This window comes from Alexandromys fortis, unplaced genomic scaffold, assembly GCF_014885135.2.
Source record: "Alexandromys fortis isolate MF-2015 unplaced genomic scaffold, M_Fortis_MF-2015_v1.1 scaffold_39, whole genome shotgun sequence".
Classification (NCBI taxonomy): Eukaryota; Metazoa; Chordata; class Mammalia; order Rodentia; family Cricetidae; genus Alexandromys; species Alexandromys fortis.
In genome coordinates this window covers 8,257,830-8,273,702 of record NW_026067918.1, presented here as the reverse complement: position 1 = coordinate 8,273,702, position 15,873 = coordinate 8,257,830, and the positions used below count along the sequence as shown (strand labels likewise).

At 51.7% G+C, this 15,873-nt stretch overlaps 2 protein-coding genes across 3 annotated transcripts; one reads left to right on the top strand and one right to left on the bottom strand.

Annotated features, from left to right (window-relative positions):
• Nucleotides 1-3,029: 3,029 nt before the first annotated feature.
• Nucleotides 3,030-4,502, top strand: Nt5c (5', 3'-nucleotidase, cytosolic). Its single transcript, XM_050140427.1, has 5 exons — nt 3,030-3,282; nt 3,515-3,615; nt 3,688-3,748; nt 3,956-4,070; nt 4,169-4,502. The coding sequence occupies exons 1-5, from the start codon at nt 3,103-3,105 to the stop codon at nt 4,312-4,314; spliced, it is 603 nt and encodes a 200-aa protein (XP_049996384.1). The 5' UTR covers nt 3,030-3,102; the 3' UTR covers nt 4,315-4,502.
• Nucleotides 4,460-15,255, bottom strand: Armc7 (armadillo repeat containing 7). 2 transcript variants are annotated; one of them, XM_050140428.1, is made up of 3 exons: nt 14,914-15,255; nt 14,678-14,821; nt 4,460-6,298 (listed from the first exon to the last, which is right to left on the bottom strand). In XM_050140428.1, the coding sequence occupies exons 1-3, from the start codon at nt 15,002-15,004 to the stop codon at nt 5,937-5,939; spliced, it is 597 nt and encodes a 198-aa protein (XP_049996385.1). In that variant the 5' UTR covers nt 15,005-15,255; the 3' UTR covers nt 4,460-5,936. The 2 variants fall into 2 exon arrangements, with proteins under 2 accessions (XP_049996385.1, XP_049996386.1); XM_050140429.1 differs by having other exon boundaries at nt 6,158-6,298; nt 14,742-14,821.
• Nucleotides 15,256-15,873: the final 618 nt, after the last annotated feature.

Here is a 15,873-nt window from a genome sequence, read left to right as displayed (position 1 = left end):
AGGAGGCAGTCCCAGAGTGGGGCTGTAGGCGCGGGTCCCACAGGGACATCGTAATAGAATAACTCAGTGCCATGTGCATGACGCTTGACCATGAAGAAAGTCTCATCCTTGAAACCTGTACTTCTAGGTCCTGGACTGTTGCTTAAAGTAAAACAATATCCACCTTTTGAAGTACTGTGGTTTGTCTTTTTTTTTTTTTTTTTCTTTTTAAGTGTGTGTCTGTGTGTGTGAAAGAGAGAGGGAGAGTCTCACTGTGCAGGTGAAGCTCGTCTTGAACTCCTGACTCACCTTCGCATGCGTATTAGAGGCATGTTCTAGCATACCTAGTTTATGCAGTGCTGGGGACGGAGCTGCACCCAGTTCTGGCCCTTAAACGTCCTTCCTGGGCCTTGACTTTCCTAGAAATAATCCTGTCCACTGGTTCATAAAGCATCTGAAGTTGAGCAGTGTGATGAAAGTCCAAAGGGAAGTGGAGTTTTCTTTTGAAACAGATTCTCATTCCAGCTCTGACTGGTATTGAGTCTCCTGCTTCCCACACCTGGAGTCAGGTGTATACCACCACAGCTGTCCAGCATGGACGGCGGAGGCACTGACTTTGAACCTCTGCAGCTAGTCTTTTCTGTGTGGAGGCCCCGTGTCACCATCACCTCATCCTATCCCAGCATATGATCCCACCCCCACTTCCAAAGACCAGACCTCCCTTGAGAACCACATGGCTCACATCAGATGATGAAGGCTACAAGGGGAGAGTCAGAACCACAGCAGGGTGCTCCTTAAACAAGGCTGCAGTGAGAAGGTAGAAGCTTTCTGGGCTTGAACAGGAAGTTTCAGATCAACCATCAAGGTGTCATGTGCAGTGGCCAAATCTGGCTTTAAGACCAGGCTCCTGGGTTGGAGTGATTGCTCAGTGGTTAAGAGCACCAACCACATGGTGGCTCATAATGGTCTGTAATGAGATCTGGTGCCCTCTTCTGGCCTGAAGGCATGCATGTAAGCAGAATACAGTATACACAATAAGTAAAAAGACCTGGTTCACATATCCACCTATGTGACAGACCAGGGTACCTTGCCACATCTTTGGAGCCTCTACTCCAAAGTGAGACCTTGGAGCCACATGGCACCTCTTTGAGGATTGGGATTATTGAGCTGGAGGGAGTTCAGCAGTAAAGACTGCTTGTTCCCGTGTCCAGTGGCCCACTACTAGTCCCGTCTTATCACTGGTGTTTCAAGGGAGTGGCTGGCTGTTCTGCCAGTCTCAGCATTGTGGGAACATAGTGGACTGGAAACTTGCAGGGGGTTCAGCACCCTAAGTTAGAAAAGAGTCTGTGAAGTCATATGAACACACTGCTTTTACAGAGGACTCAGGTTCAGTTCTCAGCACACAGCAGCTCACAACTGAAGCCTGCTGGCCTCTGCAGGCACTGCACACGTGATGTACATATACGCATATACATACATGTGGGCAGAACACTCAAAATCTTGTTTAAAATGTGGAATAGAGGGGGCTGGAGAGATGGCTCAGTGGTTAAGAGCATTGCGTGCTCTTCCAAAGGTCCTGAGTTCAATACCCAGCAACCACATGGTGGCTCACAACCATCTGTAATGAGGTCTGGTGCCCTCTTCTGGCCTTCAGGCATACACGCAAAATGTGGAATAAATCGTGCATGCATTTAATCGAGCACTTGAGAAGTGGAAGCAGGAACATCCGGAGTTCAAGATTAGCCTTAGGTATGTGGTGATACACAGATTAATGGAGATGGGTTAAATTAATATGTAAGAGTCAGCCAATAAGAAGCTGGAGCTAATGGGCCAAGCAGTGATTTAAATAATATGGTTTCTTTGTGATTATTTCGGGTCTAAGCTACCAAACAAGTAGCCCTTCCCTCAACAGGTACATAGTGAATTTGAGGCAAACCTGGGTGCATAAAACACTGTCACAAAAGAGGGGGAGGGGATCCAGGAGGTGTTGAAGTCCACAGGGAATATGGTAAAAATACATTGTATACACGTACAGAATTCTAAAATTTTGTTTTGCTTTTTGAGAGGGTTTCTCTGTGTAGCCCTGGCTGTCCTGGAACTCTGTAGACCAGGCTGGCCTCGATCTGCCTCCCTCTGCCTCCTGAGTGCTGGGATTAAGGCGTGGGCCACCACCGCCCTGCTGGCTGTCTTGGAATTTACAGAGATTGCCTGCCTCTGCCTCCGGAATGGAATGTTGGGATCAAAAACCGGCTCCACCACACTTGGCTAGTTTGTTGATCTGCCTGCCTCTGCCTCCCGAGTGCTGGGATTAAAGGCGTGCGCCACCACCGCCCGGCTGTTGTGATGCTTCTATCAGGATGGTTTAGGAGTCAGGAGACAGCGGGGTGTAGTGGCACCCTCCTTTAATCCCAGCACTCAGAGGCAAAAGCAGACCTGATCTACAGTGCGAGTTTCAGGGCAGCCAGTTCTACAGAGAAACCCCGTGGGTGGGTGGAGGGAGTCACTAAAGAGGGCTCACTCAAATCTGCATTTATTGGTTAGTAACCGATGTGAGAGTCGCCAAGAACTTTGTGAAATCTACAAAAACAGGTGTGTGTGTGTGTGTGTGTGTGTGAAGTTTAACATTTTCTCTAGAAGGAAACGGCTTTTGATTATAGTGGAGACCTTGGTTGCACAGAAAAGGGCATGGACTTAGCCTGAAATCAACACTACTCTTTGAAACCAACTCTGACTTAGGACTCCATCTCTTGCGAGCCCAGCTCATGTCCACAGTTGTCTTTAAATGGTCCTTTCTTGAACTGGGAGCCTCATGATCTGGAAATTGGGGTCCCTGTGTGCTCCCTGCCCACCTTCACTCTGCACAAGCAAGGGAGAGGGTACGCATTCAGCATGTGGAGCGGGTCCCACATTGCAAGGGTATTTCGGATCTCAGGGAGGTCTGGGTTGAGGAATACTGAAATTTCATAGGGGAAGTGGCCTAGTAAGGGAGGCAGGACCGTCCTGGGCACCTCGCTGTGCACCCTATGTAAATTAGCCGGCTCGGGCCCCGCCCCCGCAGCTTGTTTCCGGGACTGTCATCCTCTGTCGTTGCTGCGCCGCTCGGCGGGGACCCCGGGCGCGGCCATGGAGGTACGGCGGCCGGTGCGCGTGCTGGTGGACATGGACGGCGTGCTGGCCGACTTCGAGTCTGGCCTGCTCCAGGGTTTCCGCCGCCGCTTCCCCGGGGAGCCGCACGTGCCGCTGGAGCAGCGCCGCGGCTTCCTCGCCAGCGAACAATATCGAGCCCTGCGGCCGGACCTGGCGGTAGGAGGCCCGGCGGAGAACCTCGCTTCCTCGCCCTAGGCAGGGCCACCTGGGTTCCATTCCAGGCATCCCAGCTTCTGAGTCTACAGTTCACCCCCAACCAGAAAGCTCGAGCGCGCCCATCCACCTCCAGTATTCTATCCCCAGCGTGGGCTCGGGCTGTTTATCGTGGGTCCTCTCTGGGGCTCCCCCTGCTGTAAGGCAGCAGCGGGACGAGATCTGTCTTTTTCAGGAGAAACTGGCCAGTGTGTATGAAGCTCCAGGCTTTTTCCTGAACTTGGAGCCCATCCCTGGGGCCGTGGACGCTTTGCGAGAGATGAACGACATGCAAGAGTAAGGAGGGTGGAGAAGGGGCGGCGGGAGGTCAGCCAGCTCCCCAGGCCTAACTGCCCCCTCTCTCTGCAGCACCGAGGTCTTCATCTGCACCAGCCCACTGCGGAAGTACGACCACTGTGTGGGCGAGAAGGTGCCGGCGCCTGCGCAGATTTAACTTTCCAAATTTGATTTTTAAAAATAAAGCACAGAAAGTGGGGGTTGGGGAGAAGGGGTACCGCACTTTGGAGGGTTTAGTTTCACTTAACCCAACGCCTCACTGACCCTGCATTTAGAGCCTAGCAAGCCCATTGACCAATTTGCCTTTTATTACCCCCTCCCCCCCAATATTCCCATACAGTACCGCTGGGTGGAGCAGAACCTGGGGCCTCAGTTTGTGGAGCGGATTATCCTGACTAGGGACAAGACAGTGGTCACGGGGGACCTACTCATTGACGACAAAGACACCATTCAAGGTTGGGCCAGTTAACCATGATCACCTCCAGGCAGCTGGCCTGCTGGGATTAGGGCAAATAACCGGATTACCGTTCCCAAACTGCCTTTCCTGCCCCAGGCTTGGAGAAGACCCCAAGCTGGGAGCACATCCTGTTCACCTGCTGCCACAATCGGCACCTGGCCCTGCCCCCCACCAGGAGAAGGCTGCTTTCCTGGAGTGACAACTGGAAGGGGATCATTGACAGCAAGCGAGCTGGCCTGTGAAGGACCCTGGGATGGGTCAGCAGGAACCTGCACAGACAGGTGACTTCTCCACGCAGGAAGCCACTGGAACCTTCACTTGAACAAACTGCCATCTGGCCCTTCCCAAGAAGGCTACACCCAGAAGGAGCAGGGCTGGCACAGAAAATCAGTTAGGAGGATTTTAATAAAAATAAAAACCCAAAGCAAGGCATCTGTTCTTTGAAGACCTTGTCTTAGGAAAGGCCAGGGTCTGTGCCGGGCTGGGGTGGGGCAGAGAACGGCAACTCTGAGAGTCTTCCTCCCCTCCTGCAGCGGCCGCATCCACAGCCTCATTCCCACATCCTTGCAGATGGCCTTCCTGGAACACAGCTTTTCGTTCCCCATCTAAGGGGGACAGTGCTGAGAGATCAGAAGCTCCCCCATTTCTCCTGAACCCCAACCTCTCATCAGGTCTACCCTCTTGTACCAACTGTGGACTTTAGTCTCATTTTTTTTCTTTTCGCTGGCACAGGAGGGAGACAGAATCTTGGTGTCCTTCAGACATTATTGGGACCCTGTTTTTTCCTTTTGGGACAGGATCTTACTCCATAGCCCAAGTTGTCCAAGTCCCCCAAGTTGCGGGGCTGGTCTCAAACTCATGACTATCCTCCTGCCTCAGTCTCTCAAGTGATAGGATTACAGGTTTGAGCTGCTGTGCTCTCTGGGTCCTGGAGGTTGGTGGCTTCTGGGACAACGGCAGGTAGCGGACCTGGGTAGTGGACCTGGGTAGGCTCTCGTCCCGGCCATGAAGGGTTCGTATGCAGGGCTCCCACCCCAGCGTCAGAAGATCTGGTCACAGGCAGAGGGGGCAGAGCAGCTTTTTTGAAGGGTCAGGGATGCCACAGTTGGCAGTTGGTACACGAGGGGTCCACAGCCTGGTCACAAGAGGAGCTGAAGTCACTGTCTTTCCATCTGTGTCCCAGGACCCTATGTAGGGCCTCTCTAAAGGGACACTTCGCTGTCCTGTCTTCATTCTGCTCTTAATTCCTGGAGGGCCTTGCTCCTAATGCCCGATGGCCACCTGGTTAACAGTCACTGAGGTGTGACACCCAAGGGCAGAGACCTCATCTGTGTTCCTCACTTGGTGCCTAGAAAAAAGGCAGGGCTGTGTGGACAGTTGTTTCTGGGCGGCAGAGCTACCCAAGTCAGTGTCTGCTGTGCCTCAGTACTGGAGGGGTTGCCCCACAGCACCCTCCCAGCGGATAAGGCCAGCTGATCTCTAGCCATCAAAGATCCTCGGGGCACTCGTGCTACTCTCCCGAGTCCTGGTTCTAGCAGCTGTTCTTGAGCACCACTGTGCAAAGCTTCTATAGGAGCGTGTTGGCTGGGCCTGGGGCACCGAGCTGGTCTTCTGTCGGCACTGTTGGGAGCGCCAGCCCATGAGAGTCACACCAGCTGTTTCTCTCCTCTAAGCATCTCAGGTCTGGCTCCTTCATTCCTCCCTACTGGTTTTCCTAGCATAAACACCCGTCATGCTCAGAGATCCTACCTTTCATATAGCCGAACAGGCATCACGTGGACAGGATGGACGGCTATTGGTCTCTGCTTCCTATGCCAGGACTGGTCTCAGGCAGAAAGTGGCAGAGCCCTGGGGTCTTCTTGGATCAGGGCTGCTGTGGGGCCTCGGTCTTTGGCAGTGGGATACCCAGGGCCGAATGGGCCTGCTGGCTCCGCGCCTCAGCCACCTGGCTTGGGGAGCAGAAGTCCTCCAGGAAGATCTGGGCCAGGTTCCGGAGCCGTATGTTGGCTGAGAGAGAAAAGCGCAGCATGCACTGGACCACGGGCAAGGAGGTGAGCTCGGGATGGGAGCCCGTGCCGGGTGAGCTTAGGTACATGAGTGTGGTGACTGCAGATAACACCGTCTCCTCGTTGGGACTGGACAGGCAGTTGGTGATGAGCGGGATGCCTCCGGCCTGCAGAATGTGCTCCTTGTTGGCCTTGTCCGGGGACAGGTTGCAGAGGCCCCCTGGAGAAAGGCAAGGTTGAGCCCGGGTGCTGTGGTCCTGGCTCTCTCATCTCTCCTCCCAGCACCTCTGGCCAGTGAGCCTGGGGGAGTGCCCAGGCCTGGGGAAAGTTTGCCCAAGGACAAGGACTGCAAGGTCACCCAAGCCCAGACTTCTCAAGGCTTCAAAGTCCAGCCTGCTCTATCAGCCCTAAGTGAAGCAGACACAACACCATGCCTCGCTGTGACTAGAGAGGAGAGGAGGAATGTTCAGAGTGAGAGACCAGTGACTCTGGATTAAAAAAAACTGTCAAGAGCAGGGAAGGACTGGGAGGAGAGGAGGGAGGAGAAACTGCGGCCAGCATGTAAAATAATAAATAAACAAACAAACAAATAAATAAAACTATCAAGAGATGGCTCAGAGGTTAAGAGTGTTGACAGCTCTTCCTGAGAACCCGTGTTCAGTTCCCAGCACCCACATGGTGGCTCACAACCACCTGTGACCAATTCCAGGGGCTCCAATGCCCTCTTGTCTCTATAGACACCAGGCATGCATGTAGCGCATGTACGTACACAGACAAAAAACACTGATATAAAAACAAGAACCAGGACCCCTTCTTCCGTTCTCAGGGTAGGTCCCCTGACCTAATGACCTCTTGGCCGTGGGGACAGATGCTAACTTTTACAGACAAACACTGCTTAGCTTCGGCTCCTCGGTGCAGGAAGATGGCTTCCTGTTTGCGCTTACTCAGCTTCCGGCCATCAGGGCGCTAGGCCCCTCTGCCTAGCTGGCAGCATCTCTTGAAGATGAAGAGGAGGGTGAAGGCCCAGGAGAATGGCTGAGAGCTTCTGAGACCACAGACTGGGCTGGGGCACCGAGATGGCCCCACATGACCCACCAGAGCCCCTGCCTAGTCCATGACCCTGAGTCTGCCCGCTGTGAAGGGCTACAGAGCTGGGCAATGGTGGCATACACTTTTAAGCCCAGCACTCTGACTCTGAGGCCAGCTACAGAGAGGGCTACATGGAGAAACCCTGTCTCAAACAAACTAACAGCTGCCCACCATAAAAAAGAACCAAGCTGCCGGGCGGTGGTGGCGCACGCCTTTAATCCCAGCACTCGGGAGGCAGAGGCAGGTGGATCTCTGTGAGTTCGAGGCCAGCCTGGTCTACAAGAGCTAGTGCCAGGACAGGCTCCAAAGCTACAGAGAAACCCTGTCTCGAAAAACTAAAAAAAAAAAAAAAAAAAAGAACCAAGCTGAGTTCGAGGCCAGGCTGGTCTACAGAATGAGTTCCAGGACAGCTGGAAGAAAAAAAAAGGTGGAAGCAGCCTGTGTTCCTTGGAACTGGAGGACAGGCTCTGCCCAGGCTTCCCCTCTCCAGCCTTCTTGGGCTGGAGAGACCACACAGTCCTTAAGAGCACTGACTGCTCTTCCAGGGGACCCAGGTTCAATTCCCAGCACCTACATGGTAGCTCACAACTGTCTGTAACTCCAGGATCCAACACCCTCACACAGACTTACATGCAGGCAAAACACCAACGCACATAAAATAAAAATAAATTAAAAACAAAACAGAAACAAAGAAATAAAAAAAAAAAAACAAAGACTGGAGAGAAAACCACACACTGCTCTTGCTGAAGACTTGGGTCCAGTTCCCAGCTCCCATATAAAACAGCTCACAATCACTTCTAACTCAGCCCCATATTGCCTGATTACCCGACGTCCTCTTCTGTGTCCACATGGACCTACCCCACCTGCACCCCTACCACACACATACACATACATGAAATAAAATCTTCTGAAGTCCTAAAGGTAAAGGAAATCAATGCTGGAGTTGGGGAGATGGTACTTATCACGCAAGATGAGCACCTGAGCACCGCAGAAAGTCAGACATGATCGTGTGGGTCTGAAACCTCTTCATAGGGGCAGAGAGAGGAGAGACCAGGAGTGTGTGTGTGTGTGTGTGTGTGTGTGGTGAGCTCCAGAGTTGGTGACAGCCACAAAGGAAGACCCTTAACCTCTGGCCTCCACACCCATGAATGCACACATAGAAAGAATTAATTAGTGTGTGTGTGTGTGTGTGTTTGTGTGCCACGAGCATAGGTGATAGAGTCTTACAGTATAGCTCTGGCTGGTCTAGAACTTGCTATGTAGATCAGGCTGGCATTGAACTCACAGAGACTCATCTTCCTTTGCCTCCCAAATGCTGGCAGTAAAGTCCTGTGCCACCATGCCTCCCTACAACCCTCTTTTTTTTTTTTTTAATTAAGAAACCAGATTTAGGATGGATCTTGTATGATCTCACTCATATAAAGAGCTAGACCAGGTAAAAGCAAGCCATTGAAACAGAGGTCAGAGCTACGCCTGCACGGGGCACATGGGGGAAACAAGCCACATCTCGACAGAGGAGCCGGTACATGTAGGGGCACATACCTTAATGAACTTAAGGATTAATTAAACTGCCTGCCATTCAGTGCATCTCACTGTACACTCTCCACACTGCACTTACAAGGCAGTCACGAAACAGAAAGGGGCGGGGCTGGGGTGTGGCTTGGTGGTGGAGTGCTCGCCTAGGTTCCTGGTTCATTCCCAGCACCATCAAAAAGAAAGATGAGAGAAAGGCAAGTCCTGACTAGCTGAAGAATTTACTTTAGACAGACAAAGGCTGAAAAAAACAGCTCGAGGCAAGAGATGAAGGCTCCGCTGGACACCAGAAACCATAGAAACCCCAAGAGGCTGGAGAGGAAATGCCGAGGAGAACCTGGGATGGAGGGCTGGACTGGGAGAAGCTGGTGGCCTGGAGTCACAGAGGAGGCACTGGTGCTGGGAGGGGCTCTCAGGATTTTCCTGGGGATTTAAAGAGGTGACATAGACAAGGCTCCATCGGCACTGGGCACCTCCTGACTGGGTGAGCTCTCCCTGAGGAGGGCCAAGAGGTTCCCTCCACTTAAGACCTTGCCCACATCAGGGCACAAGGCTGGCATAGCCGGTGGAGTAGGGTGAGGTGGCAAACACTCACAATCTTCACTACTAGGGCAGCTGAGGAAGGAGGATCACTCAAGCTCAGGAGCCCAGGGGAAGCCTGGACAACATAGTAAGCCCTTCCTTCATTCAAAAAAATATAAAACCGATCGTGGTATCTGCGTGGTGGCCCAAGTCTAAGGACAGGAACCACAGAAAGATGAGACTGTGCATGCAAGCCACTGCACTCCGCCTGTACTTTTCTTGAAAGGAAAAGTTCTTTCCAATGCCAAAGACATCTAATTAAATCTAAAGAGAAACACACTGTTGCTTTCCAAAGACACTGTAGGCAGCCTTTGAGCACTACTACCACCTGGTGGCATCGTTATGCATTGCAAGATACAAGAAGGCAATTTAACCTGAATTCTCAGGTCATTTTTTTTGGTGGGGCGGGGATGGGGGACAGGGGTTCTAGATAGTGTTTCTCTGTATGTAGCCCTGGCTGCCATGGAACTCTGTATATGTAGACCAGGCTGGCCTCAAACTCTCAGAGATCCACCTACCTCCACCTCCGGAGTGCTGGGATTAAAGACGTGCGTCACCACCGCCTGGGTAGAGGCCACTTGTTTAATCTAGCTTTAAAACTGCCAAGTACCCGGTGCTGTTCTGAGAACCAACGGTTTTCACAGAAGCAAGGTACTTATTACGTTGCTCTGTATCCACCGCTTCTGGGATGAGAGAGATGCACAGGATGTTCTTAGCCGGGGCTGCAGCTCAGCTCTTTTGTTCATTAATGAGTGTGTGCAGGGGTCTAGCTTTGTAGCTGGCGCCCCATAATTCATCCACAGTCGCAATCATGGGCAGCTTTTTTTTTCTTTTCAGAAAGGGTTTTGCAGTGTAACCCTGGCTGTTCTGGATCTTACCCTGTAGACCAGGCTGGCCTTGAACTCAGAGATCTGCCTGCTTCTGGCTGTTCCTCTGTGACTAAATGTAGCACCAGGTGCAGCAGTACGGTACGCCTTCACACTAGCACTAACTCCTAACTGTGGCAGAGGGGGCAGTGTCATAGCAACAAAAGCAGGGGAGATGAGGTCCTGGAGTTGAGCTTGGGTTCTGCCTGCTGGGTCCCTTCTGCAGAGCTCAGATCCTTGAAGGCGAGGCTAACACCAGCTCTAATGTCACAACTAGTGGGAGTCAGCCGTGCTGAGGAGAGGTTTCCTGATCTGTGAGAAGGGTTTCGTCCCACTTGCTCGACACAGGGCAATCCCACCTCACTCTTCCCTGGAACTGACAGCTGGACCTGGCTATGTTGACAAGAGGCTACTGTGGCGTTCGGGGCACTACACAGTTGGCGGATAACTGCAACCAGTGGCGCCCCCAGATCTCAGGCTCCTGTCTCAGAGCCAGAGAGGACGACTTGGGGATCAGTTCTCGCCTACAGTGTGTGTCCTGGGGACTGAAAAGTGGCCAGACAGCAAACACCTTTCCCCACGGGCCATCTCATTGGTCCTTTCCACTTCCATTAAAAAGAAACTTATTTATTACGTACACAGTATTCTGTCTGCATTTATGCCTGCAGGCCAGAAGAGAGCACCAGAGCTCATTACAGATGGTTATGAGCCATCATGTGGTTGATGGGAATTCAACTCAGGACCTTTGGAAATGGAGCCAGTGTTCTTAACTACTGAGCCAGCTCTCCAGCCCCTCCACTTAAGTTTTAAACCTGGCCCTTAAACTTTACTGAATCTTTGAACCTGGTTTGTAAGGGAGATTCTTTATGCAATGTAACTTCAAAAACCATAAAATCATCTCACCCGCACCACATCTCGGACGTGTGCTGTTGTTTTTAAGCCCCCACCTCTGACGCCCACACTTTGACCCATTGTGGAAGATCTCATTTCTCCAAGGACACAGATGTATCTGGGAAGAGGTCAGTCAGGCCACCAGCCCAAGTCCCACTGCAACAGGGTCCCACTGCAGCTCCTAGCTGCTGACAACAAGCATTATCTCCAGGGTGAGCGGCAACACCAGGAAGGAGAGCAGGCCCACACTGACCTCACCCCCCCACCGCACGCTAGTGCTGCAGGAGCAGACAGCTATGGCCCGGGAGCTAGGGCAGGTATAACCAGCATGCTTGACGCTAGGCTTTCTCCACTTAACCCTGCCTAGGTATCCGCTGTGAGGCTGAGGATCCACACACCTACTGTCCCTGCTTTTCTAGAGGGTGAGAATCCCTGAGCAGAAGGGTGGTTCCTTGATGGGATATTGTTCCATCCCACCTGGGAGAAGAGACATCGTAGCTCAAAAGTGATCTGGATTCAGGTCCATGGGCAGAGGCCTAGGGGACCCTGTAGTGGCAGGCAAAGACCCTGACGAGTAGCTACTTACAATTTCCCTCTGACAGGTGACCGAGGGAAATCACACAGGAGATGGTAACTGAATCCAAACCAGTCTGATCCCCCAGCCCAGCTCCTTCATATCAAAACTCACTCTGTTTGCCAACAGACAGATGCTGGTTTGGGTTCTGCAAGACTTGGCCCAGGGCAATCTGACCTGGCTTGTCTCTTGCCTGGCTACTTCAGAACCAAACAGTCCCTCATGAGGCCTCTGTGGCAGTCACGGCTGGGACTACATCCTTTGAAGACTCTCTTCCGAATCTGCCTCTTGACTCTCCTTCCACCTTCCACCCAGGCCAAAAGACCTGCACACCCTTGAACTGCAGAGATAAGCTGAGCCAGGCTTGCTTCCCAGGGAGATCACCTCAGTGTCCCCATTAGATCAGGGACAAAGGCTAGACACTCCGAGGTGGACACAGTGCTCTTGGTAGCGGGGCAGGGGTGTGGCAGGGTTCCCCTCTAGCGCCAGAGGTGATCCAAGGAAGGGAAATGATGAGCCACTGAATCTGCTTCTAGGTCCCACTGGGACTCTCCTTTTCAGCTGCATACGGTAAATACAAGAGCAATTTAATCTGCAGAGTCCCAGAGATTTAAGGCTGCGAGCTGGAGCTGTACTTGACACTAGAGACTTAGACCAGGGGAAGGTGGACAGGCATAAGAGAAGAGCTCAGGAAAAGAAACTGGCCACTGTCACCATTCACAGGGCAACAGCAGTGGGGCAGAGGCACAAATGGAGGTACCTGAGAACACATCTAAAGATCAGTATGTTTGTAGGGTTTGTTGTTTCTGAAGACAAGGTCTCCCTATGTAGACCCTAGCTGGCCTCTGCCTCCAGAGCGCTGGTCAGCTGGGCATGGTATACACAGCTTTAGTCCCAGCCCTAAACATACACCTACCATCTGTTACTGTGTGTTTCTGTAAATCTGAGTTTTCAGCACTGACCTTACAAAGCTGTTAAACTCTGACAAACACTGAGGATGTTCTATGTCCCACAGTACCAAACATTCAGCCAGGTTTGATTATGTGAAAAATGAACAAACAATCCATCTTGCTAGTATGCAAATACTGTCTTTAATAAATAGCAAAATTATGTTTACCAAAGATCCCCCACCCCTTGGACCTCAAAGTTGTTATTTAGCTGAAAAATCACCCTAAATTCCTGATTCTCTTGCCTCCACCCACCCAAAATGCCAGAACTTTCTCTCTCTCTCTCTCCATATATATATATATATACATATATATATATATATATATATATATTGTTTGTTTGTTTGTTTTTTTGAGACAGGGTTTCTCTATGCAGTTTTGGAACCTGTCCTGGGACTTGCTCTGTAGACCAGGCTGGCCTTGAACTCACAGAGATCCACCTGCCTCTGCCCCACGGGTACTGGGACTAAAGGCTTCAGAACTATATTTATGATTTGTTATAGTTTGAGGCCAGCCTGGTCTACAGAGTGATTCCAGGACAGCCAAAGCTGTTACACAAAGGAATCTTGCCTCAAAAATAAACAAACAAAAGTATGTGCTAAAAGAATTTTTGTTTGTTCTTAAATTCTAGACTTCTTCCCATGGCCTGGATCTAAAGTCCCTGTGTTATATATAACCGCTCTAACTCCACCCCACCCCATCCGACTCCTCACTTAAAGCAGCCCCAATACACCTGCTGCCCCCTCTTCTAACGCCTTCCTGCTTAGGGCCTTTGTCCACACTGCACATCCACGAAGGCCAAAGCTGAAGTTACGCAGCTTCCTACCGCTCCATCTGGCTTGTTTGTTGGCACCTATCTCCCCCTTCTAGAACACGAACTCCTTCAGGGCAAAGGCTTTTCCCCAAACTGTTCACAGTCTCTCCAGAACTGGGACCAGCACCTTTTTTATCTATCACTGGGCAGAGGAGATGGCTCAGTGGGTAAAAGAGCTGCCCTGCACAGCTGACAACCTGAGGTCCATACCAGGAACCTATATTAAAAAATATATATATAGATGCAGCGTTGAGCATCTGTAATCCCAGCACTCTTAGGAGAGACGAGAGGTTGAGACAGGAGGATCAGCTAGAAGTTCATGGGCCGGCTATAGATGCTGCTCCTCACAGAAGAAACAAGAGAGCCCACCTCAGCAAACCGGAAGCGGAGAACCAGTAACTATCATTCGTTCGTTCATTCAGACACAGAATCTTACTATGTGACCCTAGATGACCTAGAATTTAATAGATAGACTAGGGTGGCCTTGAACTCATAGACATCCACCTACCTCTTCTGGGATAAAAGGCATGTGCCACCATACCCAGTGGAAACTGACTTTTGAAAAACTTTCCTGACTTTCATGCATTTGCTGTGGTGTACATACCCATACTTACCCATACACACACACACACACACAAAGTGAAAAACAAATCTACCAAGTCTAATTCGAACGGTCTTACTATCATCTAACCCCAGGGGTCCTAGGTCACCTTTGCGCGCCTCTTAATAAGCAAGAGCAAGCTCCAACCGCCTTCCAAAGCAGTTTCAACTTGCTTCCTTGCTCATTATCTCTTCTTTTTTTTTTTTAAATTTATTTATTGTGCATACAGCATTCTGCCTGCATGTCTGCCTGCACACCAGAAGAGGGCACCAGATTTCATCACAGATGGTTGTGAGCCACCATGTGGTTGCTGGGAATTGAACTCAGGACCTCTGGAAGAGCAGACAGTGCTCTTAACCTCTGAGCCATCTCTCCAGCCCCCTCGTTATCTCTTTTCTAAGAGGAAGCAAAGACACAAAGAGCTGGCAGTGACTCCCAGACCTGTTATGTGGGGGAGGCAGTGGCACACATATTTGGGAGGTCTGCCCTGGCAGAAGAGATTCCTAGCCTAAAGACTAGCTTGTTTCGTGACAGTGACTTATTCTATATCCCAGGCTGGCCTCCGAGTCACAGCAATGCTCCTGCCTCAGTCTCTCATAATACTGGGTTTACAGGCGACTGCCATCACGCCTGGCTGAAGGACTCACTTCTAAGTCTCTGATGTCGCTCTAGTCCATATCTAGGGGCCGGCCTAACCCTTACCAATAGCAAATTTCACTAGCGTTTCGTTTTCTTCTGACAGCGAATCGAGGAATAGGTCTAGGACTTGCAGCTGCCGCAGATACTCGTAGTTGCCCGGGTCATAGGCGAAGTTAGCGAGGTTGGCAAGGACTTGTTCCTTGGCATCTGCAATGGGAAAGCGGTCCCGGGGTTGGGCCCGTGCGGCTGCTGCCATCGGAGCCCAGCCCGGTCCCTCGCGCCCACCCCACACCTCTCACCTTGGCTCTCGGTCTCCTGGAACTCATTGACCAGCGCCTGCAGGTACCCTAGCCGCCCGACGTGGGGGTCTACCTTGGGTTTCTGTGCCATGGCTGGAGCGGCGAAGGAGCCGGGAGGACGGGTGGGAAGGAAGAGGCCACAAGGTCGCGCAAAACCCTCGCCTGGACCCTGATCTGTCCCGGGGGCGACAGAGCGGCAGGCAAACCCGGTCCGGTCCTGGGTTTGAATCTGCAGTGATTTGCAGCTGGAGATGGGATCTGGGGATGGGTAGGGATCTCAGGATCCTGGCAGAGCCGGGCAAGGATTGGATACCATAGACACACCCCTCACCTCGCTCTCCACACCGCTTCCGGGCTCAGGGCGGAAATCGCTCTAGTCCCGGCCCAGGGAGCGGAAGGGGCAGGACCAGAAAGGATTGGGCGTGGTTACTAAGCGCCTGCTGGGCTTCCCCAGCGATTTCGCAAGCTCTAGGCTTTTAGGAGTCAGCAGCGCAGCGGCGGGGGGATACGGAGAGGGAGGGAGGAGGGAAGGGGAGGGGAAGGCGGGGAGGAGGGGAGGAGGGAAGGCGGGGAGGAGGGAAGGGAAGGAAGGGAGGGAAAGATGGATGGAACTGACTGACTGAAGGACTTTATGGTTATCTAGGCATGGTGGTACTTTAACCCCAGCACTCGGAGGAAGAGGCTGGAGGACCTCTATGAATTTGAGAACAGCCAGAGTTCAAGGCAAGCTAGGGCTACATGGAAAGACCCTGCCTACAAAACAAAACACCCCTCAAACCAAAACAAGATCTAAGGGTCCCAAGGAGCATCAGGGCGGGAGGGAGCTTTGCCATGCTGTCGCCATGGAGGTGGAGGATGCAGGCAGAAAGTTTTTTTTTAGGGCAAGGGTCAGGGATCAGGTACTTAGTTCTGTTTGGTACCAGGGTCCTGGGTTATAGCAGAATGGGTTATGTACTTTAC

Coding starts and splice junctions, on each gene's coding strand:
- Nt5c (XM_050140427.1), top strand. CDS start 3,103: ATGGAGGTACGGCGGCCGGTGCGCGTGCTGGTGGACATGGACGGCGTG. Junction 3,749..3,955: donor ACCACTGTGTGGGCGAGAAG/GTGCCGGCGCCT, acceptor ATTCCCATACAG/TACCGCTGGGTGGAGCAGAA. Junction 4,071..4,168: donor CGACAAAGACACCATTCAAG/GTTGGGCCAGTT, acceptor TTCCTGCCCCAG/GCTTGGAGAAGACCCCAAGC.
- Armc7 (XM_050140428.1), bottom strand. CDS start 15,004: ATGGCACAGAAACCCAAGGTAGACCCCCACGTCGGGCGGCTAGGGTAC. Junction 14,822..14,913: donor CCAGGAGACCGAGAGCCAAG/GTGAGAGGTGTG, acceptor TTCCCATTGCAG/ATGCCAAGGAACAAGTCCTT. Junction 6,299..14,677: donor GCTAGTGAAATTTGCTATTG/GTAAGGGTTAGG, acceptor GCCTTTCTCCAG/GGGGCCTCTGCAACCTGTCC.